General features: G+C 40.3%; 2 protein-coding genes across 2 annotated transcripts; one reads left to right on the top strand and one right to left on the bottom strand.

Moving 5' to 3' along the window:
• Window positions 1-574: 574 nt before the first annotated feature.
• LOC117299439 (isochorismatase domain-containing protein 2-like) lies at window positions 575-8,458 on the bottom strand. Its single transcript, XM_033782976.1, has 3 exons — window positions 8,256-8,458; window positions 3,415-3,661; window positions 575-924 (listed from the first exon to the last, which is right to left on the bottom strand). Exons 1-3 carry the CDS (start codon window positions 8,437-8,439, stop codon window positions 762-764), a joined length of 594 nt encoding a protein of 197 aa, XP_033638867.1. The 5' UTR covers window positions 8,440-8,458; the 3' UTR covers window positions 575-761.
• Window positions 8,459-8,755: 297 nt separating this feature from the next.
• LOC117299697 (GDH/6PGL endoplasmic bifunctional protein-like) lies at window positions 8,756-16,603 on the top strand. The gene is made up of 7 exons (XM_033783250.1): window positions 8,756-8,919; window positions 10,219-10,413; window positions 11,435-11,609; window positions 12,293-12,429; window positions 13,291-13,443; window positions 13,717-13,833; window positions 14,614-16,603. Exons 2-7 carry the CDS (start codon window positions 10,224-10,226, stop codon window positions 16,236-16,238), a joined length of 2,397 nt encoding a protein of 798 aa, XP_033639141.1. The 5' UTR covers window positions 8,756-8,919; window positions 10,219-10,223; the 3' UTR covers window positions 16,239-16,603.
• Window positions 16,604-17,263: the final 660 nt, after the last annotated feature.

Here is a 17,263-nt window from a genome sequence, read left to right as displayed (position 1 = left end):
TAGCAAACAAATTGTGAAAAACAGTTTAATTACAAACAAACATTGTTTTGTGCTAATTTGGCTGTATGCATTATACCTTTCACTGTACTTTCATTGCTTCAATCAACATTGTTATTGTTATAAACTAAAACCAATTAATTTATATTATGAAGGGTCCAGGCTCTGTATAAGCATGATCTTTTTCCTGGTGCCCTCCTCTTGTCACCCTTTGTTCCTATTTCTTGTACATTTTATGCTTATTTATTGTGATATTTGAAAAATCGCAGACTTGAAGGCAGTGGACACTATTGGAAAAAACCTTTCATGGTGATGAGTAGTGGGGAGAGGTTGATGGTATAAAACATTGTGAGAAACGGCTCCCTCTGAGGTGCCATAGTTTTCGAGAAAGAAGTAATTAATTTTCCACAAATTTGATTTTGAGACTTCAGATTTAGAACTTGTGGTCTCGAAATCAACCATCTAAACGCACACAACTTCCTGTGACAAGGGTGTTTTTTTCTTCTTTCATTATTATCTCGCAAGTTGGATGACCGATTGAGCTCAAATTTTCACAGGTTTGTTATTTTACGCATATGTTGAGATACACCAACTGTGAATGGTAGTCTTTGTCAATTACCAATAGTGTCCACTGCCTTTAAAAGTTTCCGATGGTCTAAGCTCAGGCGCAGTGTGATCCTGAAAAGTCAGTTGTCGAATGTTTATTGTTGACGCAAGGTGGACCTGAGGCTGGCTTAAGCCAAAGTTTCACATAAAGCCCAGCTCTACATTTTACTCAGTAATCCAGAATCAGGTGCCGAGGTTTGGATTAGTTTCTGGACTTCTTTGAAGTGTGGATGTTTAGCATCTCCTAGGAGTTGTAGTAACATTCCCTCACTGGTTGTTATAAAGGCACCAGACTGACGCAACCTCTCTATGGCGTACATCCTATAATAAGTAAACAAATAATAAAAGCAAAATGTTAGCTGTTGCAAACTGCTTACCAACAAAAAAAAATTAATGGTATAAATGCAAAAACAAATTAAAGAAACACATTGCCCTGGATCGGTCGAGTTGGTCTTTGAAAATCGATTTTAACTATTTGTTATAAAATGCATTGGTTAGAAAGATGTTTTCAATGTAGAATACAATGATCCACACAAGTATCACTCGAAATTGCGTGGTTTTCCTTTTACCTCCTTGACTAACACAGTCGGCCAAAGTTTTGGACTCCCATAAATAGCCGGCCATGTTAGTTCACTACGTAAAAGGAAAACATTGCAATTTCGAGTAATACCTGTGTGGATCATTGTATTCTACTTTTAAAACATCTTTCTAACCATATTCAATTCATAACAAACGGTTACCAACGCTTTTCAAAGACCAACTCGTCCGATCCAAGGCAACGTGTTCCTTTAATAACATGACGTTTTGAACCTTGCAGAGTCTTTCTCAAAGGCTGAATGACCCACAACAAATATAATTATGTTTGCAATTGTTTATTGAAGTTGCAAGAGAATAATGAAAGAAATTGTGTTGATAGTAGACCACTCATTTTTCATATACCGCCCTCTATTGACAAGTTACAATGTAAAAGGCAACTCGTGTACTAAAGATTATTTGGACTGAACATGACCCAAAGAGTTCTTAAACAAGTCAAGTTGTAATTAATTGTCTCTTTCCTTTGAGTCTCAATCTAATGAATCCATAACACCTTGTTGCACAAACTTTATGTGCTTTCAGATGTCTGTGAAAAGCTTCAGGCCTGATTATTCTCAGATTGAAAATATATTCTATTGAGAAATTACCTCTTTCTCAAAAATTATGTTACTTCAGAGGGAGTCGTTTCTCACAAGGTTGTAAACTACCAACAGCCCAAGTACAGGCTTGTACGCTTCGTTTTTGAGAGGGCAAGACATTTCCTCCTGACATAAAGGGCACCCTACGTATTAGGAAATTTTAAATTTCTACTGGAGCATTTCAAGGGCACCTAATGACTAGGGGGCACAGAGGTTATCACTTTTGTTGCCTCTGTGATGTATCAGGCTTGCAAGTTAGCTTTTAAATTGATACTAATTTGAGCGATACCTAACTGTGTCCATTACTTTAATTGGCGCACGAGAAAAGAGGAAGATCAATAGAGGGCGCTATTTAATTCTTAGCGATATTACCTGCCGGTACAGGGAAATATGCAAAAATAGTATTGTGCTCTACAGGAAAGTATTCCCTTGTGGACCCTAACAATCTTCACCTGTCCACCAAGCTCTGGGTACACTTGTGGAGAAGTCGTTAAATTTCTGTTGCAGTGATAGCCTTCCGACTCTCCCCACAATTCCGGCGGTATTCTTGCGAGACTGCTGGCCCTGTGAGACTACTGCTCTTACGACTAGGAGTCAGCAACCTTTTCTCGCCAGAGCAGTGATCTCGCGAAAGCAGTATTTGATCGGGGAAACCTGAATGCATTATGTCACCTCCACAACTCGACTATCTCGCCGTGGCAGACCATTAACGACTTGTCCACAAGTCTAAGCTCAGGGAGGAACACGCATGTAATAACAACCATCTAGCCCTCGCTTGGGTGTGAAAAGCGCTACATAAAAATCAATAACTATTATTATCATCAACTTGTCTTGTTTCAAACCCAACAATCTTTACTCGTCAACCATACTCCGGGAAGAGCACGCATCTGCATAAAATATGAACATCTAGCCCTCGTTTGGGTGTGTCTAGCGCTACATAAAAATAAATTATTAAAGGAACACGTTGCATTGGATCGGGCCAGCTGGTCTTTGAAAAGCGTTTGAAACCCATTTGTTTTTAAATTCATGGTTAGATAGATAATTTGAAAGTAGAATATAACGATCCATACAAACATGCCATGAAATTGTATAGTTGTCCTTATACGTCGTGAACTAACACGGTCGGCCATTTTATGGAGTAAAAATTTTGACTCCACAAAATGGCCGACCATGTTAGTGCGCGATGTGACACGTTAAAGTAGCATGGTCGAGTTGCCTGTCACGTACAGTCGAGTTGGCCGCGGGTGACTGGAAATACAAAATGGAACCCGATGTGACAGGAAAACTACACAATTTCGAGGCCTGTTTGTGTGGATAATTCTATTCTACTTTCAAATTATCTATCTAACCAAAATGCACTTGATAACAATCGGTTTCAAACACTTTTCAACGACCAACTCGACCGATCCAAGGCAACGTGTTCCTTTAAACTTGTGGACAAATTGTTAATGGTCTGCTGCGGCGAGATAGACGATTTGTGGCGGTGCCGTAATGATTCAGGTTTCCTTTAAGCTCAGGGAGGAACACGCATGCAATAATGACCTTCTAGCCCTTGCTTGGGTGTGTAAAGCGCTACATAAAAATCAACTATTAATACAATTACAAATTTGTCTTTTTTTCAAATCAAAGCAATCTATACCTGTCCACCATACTCCGAGACGAGCACGCGTCTGCAATAATATGGACATCTAGCCCTCGCTCCAAGAGATCCAACGCCGTCTTCTGAATACAAGCTTGTGTTTCTATCCCACATAGAATCACAGACTCCGTCCCTATCTCCTTTAACTTCTCTTCAACCTGCGGGAGGCACATGGTGAAACACGTCTTGGAGAGGATTGTGTCGGTTTCACGTTCTACTCCGATTTCTGGAACTGTTGGACCAAGTCCTGTATCACAACAAGAAAAAAAATGAATAAAACAAACCCAAAAACCAATACAGCAGCTAAAAGCCAAAATGTACGGTTTACAAAAATGTGACCCGCTACGTGAAAATGAGTCAGATGTTTATTTCAAGAATTGAGTTGTATGCATGGCTGGAAAGAACACACCAGCAGCAGTAATTTGGTGTTTATGTCTAAGCTTTGGGGAGTGTTGCTTTGCTGAGTTACTCCCGTTTCAAATTTGCCAATACATCATTTTTTCTGAAAATGAATTACAAGTAAAGTGATGTTTAAAACTACCATTGCGCACTAAAGGATACAAATTAGACATAAGTATGATCACAAAATTGTTGTATTCGTAGCATTATAGCCTAAAGGTAAGTGTTCTCAAGGTTAACCATGCAAATAAAGATCTTAAAAAGAAAAAAAAAAGAAAAATGAAACAGGAGTGCGCCCCCATTACAATTTGAGGATATAAGGCGACCACGCACGCAAGTCTTTGCCAAATGATGACAATGATGATAAAACAAATGTTTGGTGAATTGTACAAAGATAATTGTTTTATTTTGTAATAAACTTAATTTTTTCCCTCTTTTTTTTATTTTATTACTATTTTTTTAATTTTATCTTTCTTTTTTATATATTTTTTTGGGGGGAGGAGACTTTTAAAGGAGACACTATGAATACATTTGTGTCAATCTTATTCAAAGTATCCGAAACTTTGTCATGGAGTTTGTGCTCTTTCATAACCCAGGTCAAAATTCCAGTTGAACCTAGTTAACTGGGGTCAACTGGTTCAACTGGATAGTGATCAAACTCGTTCATTTTCCATATTAACCACCTGGTTTGGACTAGGTTTAACTGTGTTCAACTAGGTTGAAATTATAAACCAGTTGGTCTCTGTCCATTTACCATATTAAACAAACTGGTTTTAACTGTGTTTAACTAGTTTATCAACTGGTTTCAACTAGTTCCAGTTAAACCCAGTTTAACTAGGTTCAACTGGAATTTCGATCTGGGAACACATCCATTTAATGTCATACAAGTACTGTGGATTACTTGAATAAGCCATTTGCGTGTTAGATTTGAATATTGTCTGGTACACTGACATGCTTGATCGCAAGTTACCACCTAAATTTGCATTCCTCAGTCTATAGAGACAGTTGCTATATATGTCACATGATTCATGTGATTCGGGGCAAACTGTTGTATAGCAAGCTCTAGATGAGCAGATCCTGGTCCCATTGTGCCATACACATGATCATCCATTCAAAATGTGTATCGGGGTGTTTACCGTCTTACGTAACTACGCAAAAGCTTTCCCCGAATCATACAACATACATGTAGTAACTGACTCTATAGTCTGAGGACTTCAAATGTGAGAGCAACATTGTGACTAAGCAAGTTATTTTACCAGACATTATTCAAATTTAACTTGCAAATAGCTTATTGGCTCAAGTTCAAAACTCGTCCAAAGTACAAGAGTCTGGTTGAAGGTTGTTCCCGCGCCAATCTCTGCCTAGTGACAAGTTCCTGATTCAGCCCCTGTGTTTATTTAACGGATATATCTCTTTTAAAGACACTGGATTCTAATGGTAATTGTCAAAGACCAGTTTTCTCACTTGGTGTATCTAAACATCCATATGCATAAAATAACAACCCTGTGAAAATATGAGATCAATTGTTCATCTAAGTTGCGAGGTAATAATGAAAGAAAAAACACCCTGGTCACACGAAGTTGTGTGCATTTAGATGGTTGATATCAAGACCCCAAATCTTTAATCTCAGTGTAGGTCTTGAAATCAAATTTGTGGAAAATTACTTCTTTCTCGAAAACTATGTCACTTCAGAGGGAGCCATTTCTCACATTGTTTTATACCATCAACCTCTCACCATTACTCGTCACCAAGTAAGTTTTTATGCTAACAATTATTTTTACCAATAGTGTCCAATGCCTTAAAAAAAAACAGGTCAGCTAACAGCCTATCAGGAAGAAAAACAAACTTAAATCGAGGGTCCATTAATTTAAAAAATATAATGGTTTTACAGGCATGAGGTTCTTGCTCTTTTTCTTGTATTATATTTAGACTTGAGTTAGAAACAACAGTCAAATGCCTATCCGACAATCTTGGTGGTCTAGTTGGTTAAGACATTCCTCTAGAACTGCAGGGGTCAAGGGTTCGGATCCAAACCGAGTAAAATGCCTGTGATTTGTTCACAGGACTTGAGGAAAGTACCGAGTATTCAGTGCTAACCATAGAGCTATATATATTGACTAGAGCACTAACACTCCATTATACACGCACTAAGGTTTTGAAGCTGTGTGGGCGCATCCATGTTTATGTACAAACCAATACAAAAGCTTGAAATTTTGTAAGGCAATTGTACGGCTAATTGCATGATAGTGCGTCTGTTCTTTTTTATGTGCCATTGAAGCAAAAAATGCAGTAAATGTGAACGCACAATCTGCTGATCGGCGCACAAACTGCGAGCGTCATGTGCGTCATGATTAAAAGGCGCGTTGACCTTTTTTTTTAGTACGGCGACCAAGTCCAAGTTACGGTTTTCGTAGTGCGGACGTACGCGAGTGGACAGTTGCATACGTATACGCACACGCCGAATGTAAAATAATCGCGGCAATGTGTGTTCTCTTAAAATTCCGAATTCACGCAACACATCAAACATGTCTGCACCCAGGGTGGCTTCAAAACGCAGAGCAAGTTAGCGCTCTAGTCAATATATATAGCTCTATGGTGCTAACATCGATGTACATGTAAGGGTAATACTAGTTGCGATGACACAACCCTCCTCCTGACGGCGGAGGAGGGTTTTAAAACTTATCGCAACTAGGGTAACACCAACATTTATATTCTTTAACCCTGATGCAATGTAACATCTAAAACAACGGTCATTGTTGAACTTTTGTTGATCCTGGCCATCACATTAGGGTTGTTTTGTAATTTCCTGTGCCCTTACTGTTTTTCTTGCTTTGTATTTACTTTTGTACATGCCTACTTATATTATCTATTTGACATGCGTTTAGATGGTTGATTTCGAGACCTCAAGTTCTAAATCTGAGGTTTAAAAATCGAATTCGTGGAAAATTACTTCTTTCTCGAAAACTATGGCACTTCAGAGGGAGCCGTTTCTCACAATGTTTTATACCATCAACCTCTCCCCATAACTCGTCACCAAGAAAGGTTTTATGCTAATATTATAATTATTTTGAGAAATTACCAAAAGTGTCCACTGCCTTTAACATGTTTAACTTTCAGGAGACTCTTTGACCTACCACAATAACCAGGCCTTCACGACCAAAGACCGAGACAACAATGTTCCACGTAGTCGTAACTGTGCCGAGGACAGCCACGGAGCCTGGTGGTACAATGCCTGCTACGAATCCAATTTGAACGGGAAATACTTCAATCGGGACACTTCCGATTGGGAAGGAATTTTATGGCGTAACTTTTACAATAAACACTCACTCAAATTTACTGAGATGAAAATTAGAAGCAAAGTTTAGTCCATTTTAGGGTGGACACCATTATATGGATATATACATTTACGTTGTACTTGTATGTTTGCACATGTGGGATGTCAAACATGTTTTGTTAACATTGTCTCTGCTGCCCCTTGAACATGGGTGTGTTTTGGCGGTCGTAACCAATAACTCTTTTGGTTGAATTTGCTATAACCACTGGCAAATGAACAAAACAGTTAAGGTTACAACCGTCAAAATGAACCCCTGTTAAGATTGATTTTGCGCTTTACAAATGCCTAAGTATTACTATTATTATTAAAAGGTGTGCAGATCTCTTTTAATCACCTAAGGCCAAATAAAAAAAACTTAACAAATTTTTCCAAAAAGAGGGGGATGAGGGCATTTTCATTTTGAATTTTTTATTTTTTTTTCAAGATGGCCGCTTAGTACTTAAAATCAAACAGGCCACCAATTGGCTGTTGTCGGCTTGTTGTCTGCTTTTAAAGAAGGTACATGTAGGATCCCCGTATTTATGGTTTAGATAGGCCTGACACCACAGGGCCCAATTTCATGGCTCTGCTTACCGCTGAATTATGGGTGGGCTTACGATCACGATTCCCCGCTTACGCGCAAACGCCGAATTTCTGCACTAGCCTTGTAAATTGTAAGCGTAGAATGCCTCGAGTATTGTAAAGCGGAGTACACACGCTCAGAAGCCAAAATTTGCCGCTAACCCGTGAAATACGATTGCCATAAGCAGAGATTCCCTGCTTCCGTAAGCGCCGATTCTGCGCTATATACATATATACCGATATGGTTGAATGAAGTGCAGTACTAGCTAGAATAGATAGAACATGTACATGTACAGTATAAAAATTTCCTTAAAAACAGACCCAAATTAGTATTTGAGGATAAAAAGGTAAAACACACATAGTGGTATGGTGCCTACAAGTTACGGTATTATAATGCACTTTGCGCTATGAACTATCTATCGATAATAATATAATCCTGCGAGGTATATTGATGTATAGGATTACGTAACTAAACTCACAACACAATGAAATTGAATGGATAAAAAAAAAACTTTAATCTGTAAAAAAAAAAGTAAGACAACCTTACCTTTTGGGTACTGTTCTGTGATTATTGTGGGAATTTCCATGATTTTAGCTGCTCTATACATCCTGGATGCAACCTCCACAATCTGAGGAAAATACTGGATTGTTGGGCGAAACTTTTCCTGCATATCGCACAGAAAAAGTGCCGAATTCCTGATAAAAACTTGACCAAGTTTTTTAGATGCCATCTTTCGTTCCAAACTTTGCACACGCTGTGTAATAATAACAGCTGATGAGGCTGTTCCCCTGATCAATTAAATAACTCCAATATAGATAATTACGTGTAGACGTCTGGACATAGTACCAAAAACTTACGTCACTGTGTAAATCAAGACCCCGCCCCCTTCAACCACTTGCCCGCATCAAACCAACGATGAAAGATTGTGTCAATCATGACGTTAGGTAAGGTGAATAATTCATTATTTTGGGGGAATTCCCGATAAACAAATAAGGTCATGCGCTCGCTGGAGGGCGCCTTTTAATAACAGTAGCTGCTTTTGGAAATGTGCGGGCATAACAAAAAATAAACTCTTTCGGGCAATGATTGTCGGACTTCGGCACTTAAATCTGCGATAACAATAATTATCGTGTAATTTACCAACAGCGGAACCTGCAAGCTTGGGTGGGATAAGGTTCTTCTTATTTGTTCCACTATTTGTGTTTAGCTGGTAAGTAGGCCACATGGCTGGCAGGCACATTTTCCAGTCCCCCCTGGCCCTAGCCCCACTTGTGTGGCCAAGGACAGCTAATTCTACCTCCATGATTCAGCTATCCTTGGCCACACAAGTGGGGCTACACATGTACAGTCCCCCAAGAAGGCTTTACTCAAGTCAAATTGTAAATGTAAGCACAAAAACCTGCTAATACTGCAGGTTTTTGTGCTAGCTAGCAGTTATAAAATAGCTAGCAGTGCTACTTACATGTATTTTATAACTGCTAGCTACATTGATCATTTAATTACATGATCATACATGTAATTGAGTGCCATTATTTAACTAACCACAGGAAATTCTTGCTTAGCAAATACAGGTTACCAGCCAACATTTCATAACTTTTTCTACAGAGTTGAAACCAACGGTTCTTTTCAGAACCACCCCAACTCATTTAGAATTAGAGATTAACATTTAAAAACATGGTGTTGGTTTTACTGTCTTCCATTCCAAGGTGTTACTGTTAAAGGAACACGTTGCCTTGGAACGGATGAGTTGGTCTTTGAAAAGCGTTTTGTAACCGTTTGTTATAAAACCGACATGGTTAGAAAGATGTTGTAAAAGTAGAATACAATGATCTACACAAATACAGTATGCCTCGAAATTGCGTGGTTTTCGTTTTACCTCATCAACCAAACCAACACGGTCGGCCATTTATGGGAGTCAAAAATTTGACTCCCATAAAAAATGGCCGACAGTGTTAAATCGCGACCTAAAATGAAAACCGTGCAATTTTGAGTGATACTTGTGTGGATCATTATATTCTGCTTTTTTAAAACATCTTTCTCACAATATGCATTTCATAACAAACGGTTTCAAACGCTTTTCATAGACCAACTAGTCCGATCCAAGGCAACGTGTTCCTTTAATGTAATCATGTTAAATCGCAAACCATTATTATGATATCGTGTTTCTACCTATGCAAAGTAAAGTTTCAAATCCTACATTATGACACGCCGTAGTAACTTTTCTTCTGGTTAGCCCCTTGAGCACCCCTACCCTAGGTGGATGCATTTTTGTCTTTGTTTTTGATTTGTTTTCTTATTCTTATAATTTATTTATTTTATTTTATTCATTAATTTATTTAATTTAGTATTTATTTTCCTTATTTCTTGCTTTTTTATAACTGTGCTTCCGTTAAAATGTTCTGTCTTGTGCTATTGTAACTTTGGTTTGTTTGTATTGGTTGAATAAATAATAATAACAATAATAATAATATGATTTTTATTGGACATTATATTTTTCATGAACACACAGTCACAATGAAGTCTCCCAACCTAAGGATGTGTACAACTTCTTGTTTCCTGTTGGTCATAATTCTAAGCAGTCTGTCGCTTCAAGCTCGTGGGTCTCAAGAGGCCAATCGACCCACTGTGAATGTCGTCATCGTCGGGGGTACCGGTGACTTGGCTAAGAAATATCTATGGCAAGGGTTCTTTAATCTCAACCAAGGTACAAATGTCAATATGGAAAGGTTTGTGGTAAGAGTTGGGGTGGTTCTGAAAAGAACCGCTGGTTTCAACTCAAACGTTTCAATCAGTAGGCCCCCTATGCTCTGATCGTCTGGAGAAGACGATCAGAAGGCGATTAGAAGACGATCAGAAGACGATCAGAAGATGATCCAGAAGACGATCAGAGCATACTGATCGAAACGTCGAGTTGAAACCAATGGTTATTTTCAGAACCACCCCAACTCATTAGAGATACATGTAGTCATTACATGGTGTTACCGCAAACCTTTCCATACCCTATTTCCACCATGCAAAGTTTTCAAATCATACTTACAAATGTCAACTTCCTTGTCAACATGCTTGGAGGGCCTGTGTTGATTTGGTTTCCATGACACATGGGTGGCATGGTCGGCATGTGCGTTAAGAGCTCACCGCCTCTCACCAAGGTGACCCTTAATCTTAGAACTATGAGGTTCGTTCCGCTGTCGTCTCCACTAAAGGAGATGACAGCAGACTGAACCTCAGTCATAGTTCTAGGAGTAGGTGACCCTGGTTCGATCCCTGTCCAGGGCCAAGCATGTGAGTTGAGTTGTGCGTTGGTTCTCTGCTGTGCCACAAGGGTTTTCCAGACCATTCGGTTTACCTCCCTCAGGAAAAATCAAACACTTTCGATCTCTGGCTGTGCTCCGAGGTCATAATGGGTTGATGTTGTTGGCTGCCGAAGGCGCCCTTGCATGCCTGCTTCGCGAACACGTTGTAGCCGCATCCTTCGCAATTCAGCTCTTAGCTGCGAGTAAGGAAAATTAGCCCCCTTATTATTATCATAATTTATTTCATAACAAAGGCTTAGTATAGCCTATTTCGCCCAATGCAAGGCACCGTTTGTTTTTAGGGGTGAGCCTAAACCCAGACCCAGCTACTGGGTCTAGGGTCAGCCCGGCCCTATCATCCCAAATGTCTCCTGGACACTTTTCAAAAGGCTCATTAATTTTACTTTTGAATTTCCTTTTCTGAATGATTAGAGCAAAATGATGGCTTCACCTTCAGTGTTATCGGAGCAGCCAGGATGGCAGCAACAGAAGGTGACGGGCAACTAGCCAAGATTCTACAAGACAACGTGTCCTGTGCGAAGTCTGTACGACCAGATGAAAACTGCGAGGCAAAACTGACTGAATACAGATCTATAGTTACTTATAGGTGATTAGTATAATAACAACTAGTTCTTAGTTTTAGCGCATTTTACAATAAACGTTTCAATGCGCTTTACATTAGTGCCACAGCATCCCTGTAATCTCTCTCAGCTCCTTCGGGAGTACACATGTACAGCCCGAGCTGCCGTTGCGCTCAGAAGGTTTTTGTCATAATACGCAATATCAACAACTACCCTTGCAGGTATCCATTTATACCCCTGGGTGGAGAGAAGCAAATCTTGCTAAAGGACACACATGTTGCATAATTATCTCGCAAGTTCGATGACTGTGTTAGTCGAGGTAAAAGGATTGTGTGGATTATTGTATTTTACTTTTACAACAACTTTCTGCCCATATGCATTCTATAACAAACGGTTACAAACGCTTTTTTAAAACCAACTCGACCGATCCAAGGCAACATGTTACTTTAACCACGAGACCTCAAGTTCTAAACTTGAGGTCTCGAAATCAAATTCGTGGAAAATAACTTCTTTCTCGAAAACTATGGCACTTCAGAGGGAGCCGTTTCTCACAATGTTTTATACCATCAACCTCTCCCCATTACTCATCACCAAGTAAGGTTTTATGCTAATACTTATTTTAAGTAATTACCAATAGTCATGCCCTATTATCAAGCGAATGAACCACATTTCATTTCTCTAAATTCTTACTTTATTTCACTGAATCCAGGAAACTAAAGACAGCCAGTGACTATGCCGACCTTTGCCATGAGATTGGACAGGATGCTGCAAAGGAGCATGGGAGATTGTTTTATTTGTCTGTACCTCCGTTCGCCTACGCAGGTATCGCTGAAAATATTGCCAGAGGTATGTGTAATTGTCAGAGGGTTCAGCTGGTCATTCTTGAGCGCTTTGAGATGCCTTTCGGGTGCGAAAAGGGCTATATAAAAACTGCCTGTTTTTATTTTATTATAATTCAACAAGCCAATATGCGCTGTATTTTTGACCCCATGAGGGCACTCTCTAACATATTTGTATCACTACCGGGGGTACATTCCAAAACATACCCAAATCAGTTATTAAAGACTGGAACACATTACCACGACACAAATCGTATTCATTACGAGCAATCAGACCTTTAACGGAGCCGTTATAATCAACCTTTAAAGCAAATTAACAATAATAACACTAACAAGTTTTTATATAGCTCTTTTCACACCCGAAGCGCTTCTAAAGCGCTTCCAACAATTTAAACCCTGGTCACTGGGCCAATTAATTAATTCCTTAAACCATCTCAGCTCCATGAGGAGTACACAGCCTGTGCGGTAATTATGCCCAACTTGGCTAAATCATTCACAATATCAACCTCTACCCTCGCAGGTACCCATTTATACCCCTGGGTGAAGCGAAGCAATTATAGTTAAGTGTCTTGCTCAAGGACACAAGTGTCACAAACAGAATTTGAACCCACACTCTGCCGAACAGAAGCACCAGAGCTTGAGTTCGGTGCTCTTATCCGCTCGGCCACGACACCCTAATAAACATTATAAGAATCAAGAGCACTTATCATTATTTCAAACATATCTCCTCATGCCTCGTTGAAAAAAATAATAAGTGTTTTAGACGCCCTAAACTGTGAAAAAGTGCTATGTAAGAACTGCATATAAATGAATTGTTAGTTTCATAAACATTCATCCAACACTTTGTGTTTGATTTTGAATGTTTTAGCTTGCAGGCCGAGTGGCGGAGGATGGCTACGAGTCGTTTTAGAGAAACCGTTCGGTCGTGATTATTCATCGGCCCAGGACCTGGCAAAGAAACTCTCCCCTCATCTGCAAGAAGAGGAGATATATCGCATCGACCACTACCTTGGCAAAATTGGTAAAAATATCTATAGGCCTAAGAACATTCCGCCTGCACTGACAACACTTCTGGTATTATGTAATAATAATAATAATAGTAGCAATATCAGAGTCTTTTATAGCGCACGTATCTACCAAACAAGGTACTCAAGGTGCTGAGATAATTGCAGTGATAAGGGTTTACAAGGTGCTACGGCGCATACAGCAGCAACAGTCAGGAACACCAGTTTTGGGTGTATAAAGCCCTATATAAAAACTTACTATTGTTATTAATCTTTATCCTCCTTCCCAGGTGTGGAGAGTATCCTGCCATTCCGTATGTTAAATCAAGATACGTACAAGAAACTTTGGGATGGAGAACACATCGAGAGAGTTGAGATCGTCATGAAGGAAAAAATTGACTCAAAAGGTAACGACTCAAGTTTTGATCTTTTATAGCGCCATAATTTTGAGGAGCGGCTTCCTCTGAAGTAATAAAGTTTTCGAGAAAGAAGTAATATATCCAAGAATTTTATAGCCAGACCTTAGAGTTAGATTTTGAGGTCTCAAATTCATCATACCTATATTATCTTGCAACTTAGACAACTAATTGAGTTCAAATTTTCACGGGTTTGCTATTTGATGCATATGTTGAGATACACCCAGTGAGAAGACTGGTCCTTGACAATTACCAATAGTGTCCAGTGTCTTTCAATGAGAATAATTGTGTTGATCTGCTCACCCATCGTGGACTTTTATTGCCCCTCTAAAACAGGGCTTCTGTACAACCCTGTATGAATAAGGAAACAGTGTCAAGACCGGGACACAAGCCCCCACACTTCTGTTCAGAAATCCAAGATCGTGAGTGCGGTACTCTCAGCCACAACACTGTAGATTTGGGGTGGGCAAATTCATGAACAATTTAGTTTGTAAAGAAATCTGTCGCAAACTAACCTTAAACAAGTTTCATCAGCAAGAGTACTCGTAACTGTGTAGCAATTGAGTGTCTTACGTGAGGACACAAGTGTCAAGACTGGGACTCGAACCCACACTCTGCTGATCAGAAAAATCAGAGCTTGAGTTTTGTGCTCTTAACCGCTCGGCCACGACACATCAATCAATAAATTTAAGTAAGCCTTGAGCATCAGAATTGGTGGATGCAAGCCTCCATTATTTTTTTGATTTATTATTTGAAATGTAATTGTTTCAGGTCGACTTGAATTTTACGACGAGTACGGAGTCATCCGAGACGTTATGCAGAATCATCTAACGGAAATATTCACCTTGGTTGCCATGGAACTTCCAAGAAACATCACCAGTAGAGCGGAGTTCCTCGATAATAAAATCCGTCTCCTCGCGCAAACACGACCTGTCAATGCCGAACAAGCTGTGATTGCCCAGTACAACGGTTATGTTGACCAATGGCGTGACGAGCTCGGCAAAGACCAAAGCGAAGAAACTTTAGTGCCAACGTTTGCCGCGGGATCGTTGTTTGTTAAAAATCCACGCTGGAGCGACGTACCGTTTGTTCTAATGGCCGGTAAGAAACTGGATGAGCGTATTGGTTACGTCCGCGTGATCTTCAGAGATGACGCGGTCTGCGTAACAAACGCTGGAAGCGACTCTCAAAACAAATGCGCTAAAAACCGCCAGCAAGTAATTTTTTTCACTGGTAACCCAGGACTAAAATATCCGTCAATTTTAGTTTCAAAGCAGCTTCCTAAACCACAAGTTCCTCCAACATGGTCGGTACCCGATACCGACCCAAATATGGAGATTTTTAACGAGAAAATTTCAAATTTCTATTATTTTTCCCCACCCAAAGACCAAGACGCATACACGTCTCTTATTTCAGCTTGCTTTAAAGGCGACCAACAAAAATTTGTCGGAAGTCGTGATCTGATGGCCTCGTGGAACATCTGGACACCACTCTTAAAAAGTATCGAGAAACAAACACCAAGGATCTACGAAGGAGGTGATGACACGGGGTCGTGGCTAGACTTTAAGGTCAAAGGTCAAACTCTGTCATACATTCACCAACTTAGCAATGCCTTCGACTATCAGAACGTGGGTTCATCTTTCACATCAATTTCAGACCAGTTCCGATCACAATCCCTTATCACTGGCGAGAAAGAAAGTGTTATCACCCAACTAGCACAGCATCTATTCAACATCGCAGGGCAGTCCATTCGGGAAAGGGGGAGTTTTCACATCGCCCTTCCGGGAGGGTCAACACCAAAGTCGCTCTTTACTCACTTAGCGATCAGAATGTCCAACCGATTCCCGTGGCACGATACTCATTTCTGGATGGTGGACGAGCGGTGCGTTCCGTTCAATCACACAGCGTCAAATTTTAAGCAGCTTCACGATTCGTTACTCAAATACATCCCCGTGCCCTACTTGAACATCCATCCCATGCCTGTCAAGCTCGCAAGCGGCCTCTGTGCTGCTGCCGATCACGGGACCAATACATACGCGAGCGACCTGACACTCATCCCCGAAGGACGGCTCGATTACATCCTCCTAGGTATGGGTTCGGACGGACATGTTGCGTCCATCTTTCCAAACCACAAAATCATGACGGATACGACAGCCAAAGTCGCTCTGACTGACGGTGGTCCGCAAGATGGAATACCACACCGTATGACGCTGACATTCGCTACGATTAATAAAGCCCGTCATGTAGGCGTGCTGGTTCTAGGGAGAGCTAAGAGTGGGATGGTGTCGGTGCTGAGTTCAGAAGGAGTGGTGAACCCATTGAGATATCCAGTCACTGGGGTTCGATTAGAACAGGGTGAACAATACTGGTACATTGATCACGATGCTTTGCTTTAGTATAGACCTTTCTCAAGGAAACTGAGGGGGAAACTTTTCCCTCGAAATTTGGGGCTACCACGAAACAGTTACTAGATAACGATATAGACCTTTATCCCTGTGTGGTCACTCTTGATTTCCATTCCGACTCATTGTAACCAAACTGTGGCTGGACAAAGTAATAGTCTGGTGCCATGTTTGCGCAATAAATGTTAGCATTCATTACTGTTTTTGAAAACAGAACATGACCAAGATGGTGACAGTGATAAAGGTCTATTGTGTGTACAATGTTGGTGTGTAGACCTTTATCGTGGTGTAGCCATCTTGAATTTCTCCCATTGATACCAATGTTACCAAACCGAGGCTGGAAGAACAAAATATTAATTTTGGTTTTTACCCATACACCGATGTGTGTTAGCACTGTATACTCAGTACTTTCCCCGAGTCCTGTGAAAAATATCACAGGCATGTTACTCGGGTGGGATTCGAACCCACGACCCTTGCAATTCTAGAGCAGTGTCTTACCAACTAGACTACTGAGTTTGCCCGGCAGCTAGAGGCAGTTCGAATCCTATGTTTTGGCAGCGGGTACCGCAACGATATAATAGATGTTAAATTTGCATCGGGGATAAGAATATTAATTTTGGTTTTTACCCATACACCGATGTGTGTTAGCACTGTATACTCAGTACTTTCCCCCGAGTCCTGTGAAAAATATCACAGGCATGTTACTCGGGTGGGATTCGAACCCACGACCCTTGCAATTCTAGAGCAGTGTCTTACCAACTAGACTACCGAGGTTGCCCGGCAGCTAGAGGCAGTTCGAATCCTATGTTTTGGCAGCGGGTACCGCAACGATATAATAGATGTTAAATTTGCATCGGGGATAAAGAATATTATAGTCTGGTTCCTATTGCAAAAGGATTACTAGCATTCATTATTGTTCATCGATATGAGGAACATGACGTAGATGGAGGCAGCATGATGAAGGTCTGTTGTGTGACGTCAGTGCAAAATAAATCTAACATCTGGCACATAAATCATGA

The sequence above is a fragment of the Asterias rubens genome, chromosome 14 (assembly GCF_902459465.1).
Source record: "Asterias rubens chromosome 14, eAstRub1.3, whole genome shotgun sequence".
Taxonomy (NCBI): Eukaryota; Metazoa; Echinodermata; class Asteroidea; order Forcipulatida; family Asteriidae; genus Asterias; species Asterias rubens.
The sequence above is the reverse complement of the archived record's forward strand: the minus strand, read 5'-3'. Positions and strand labels throughout refer to the sequence as shown.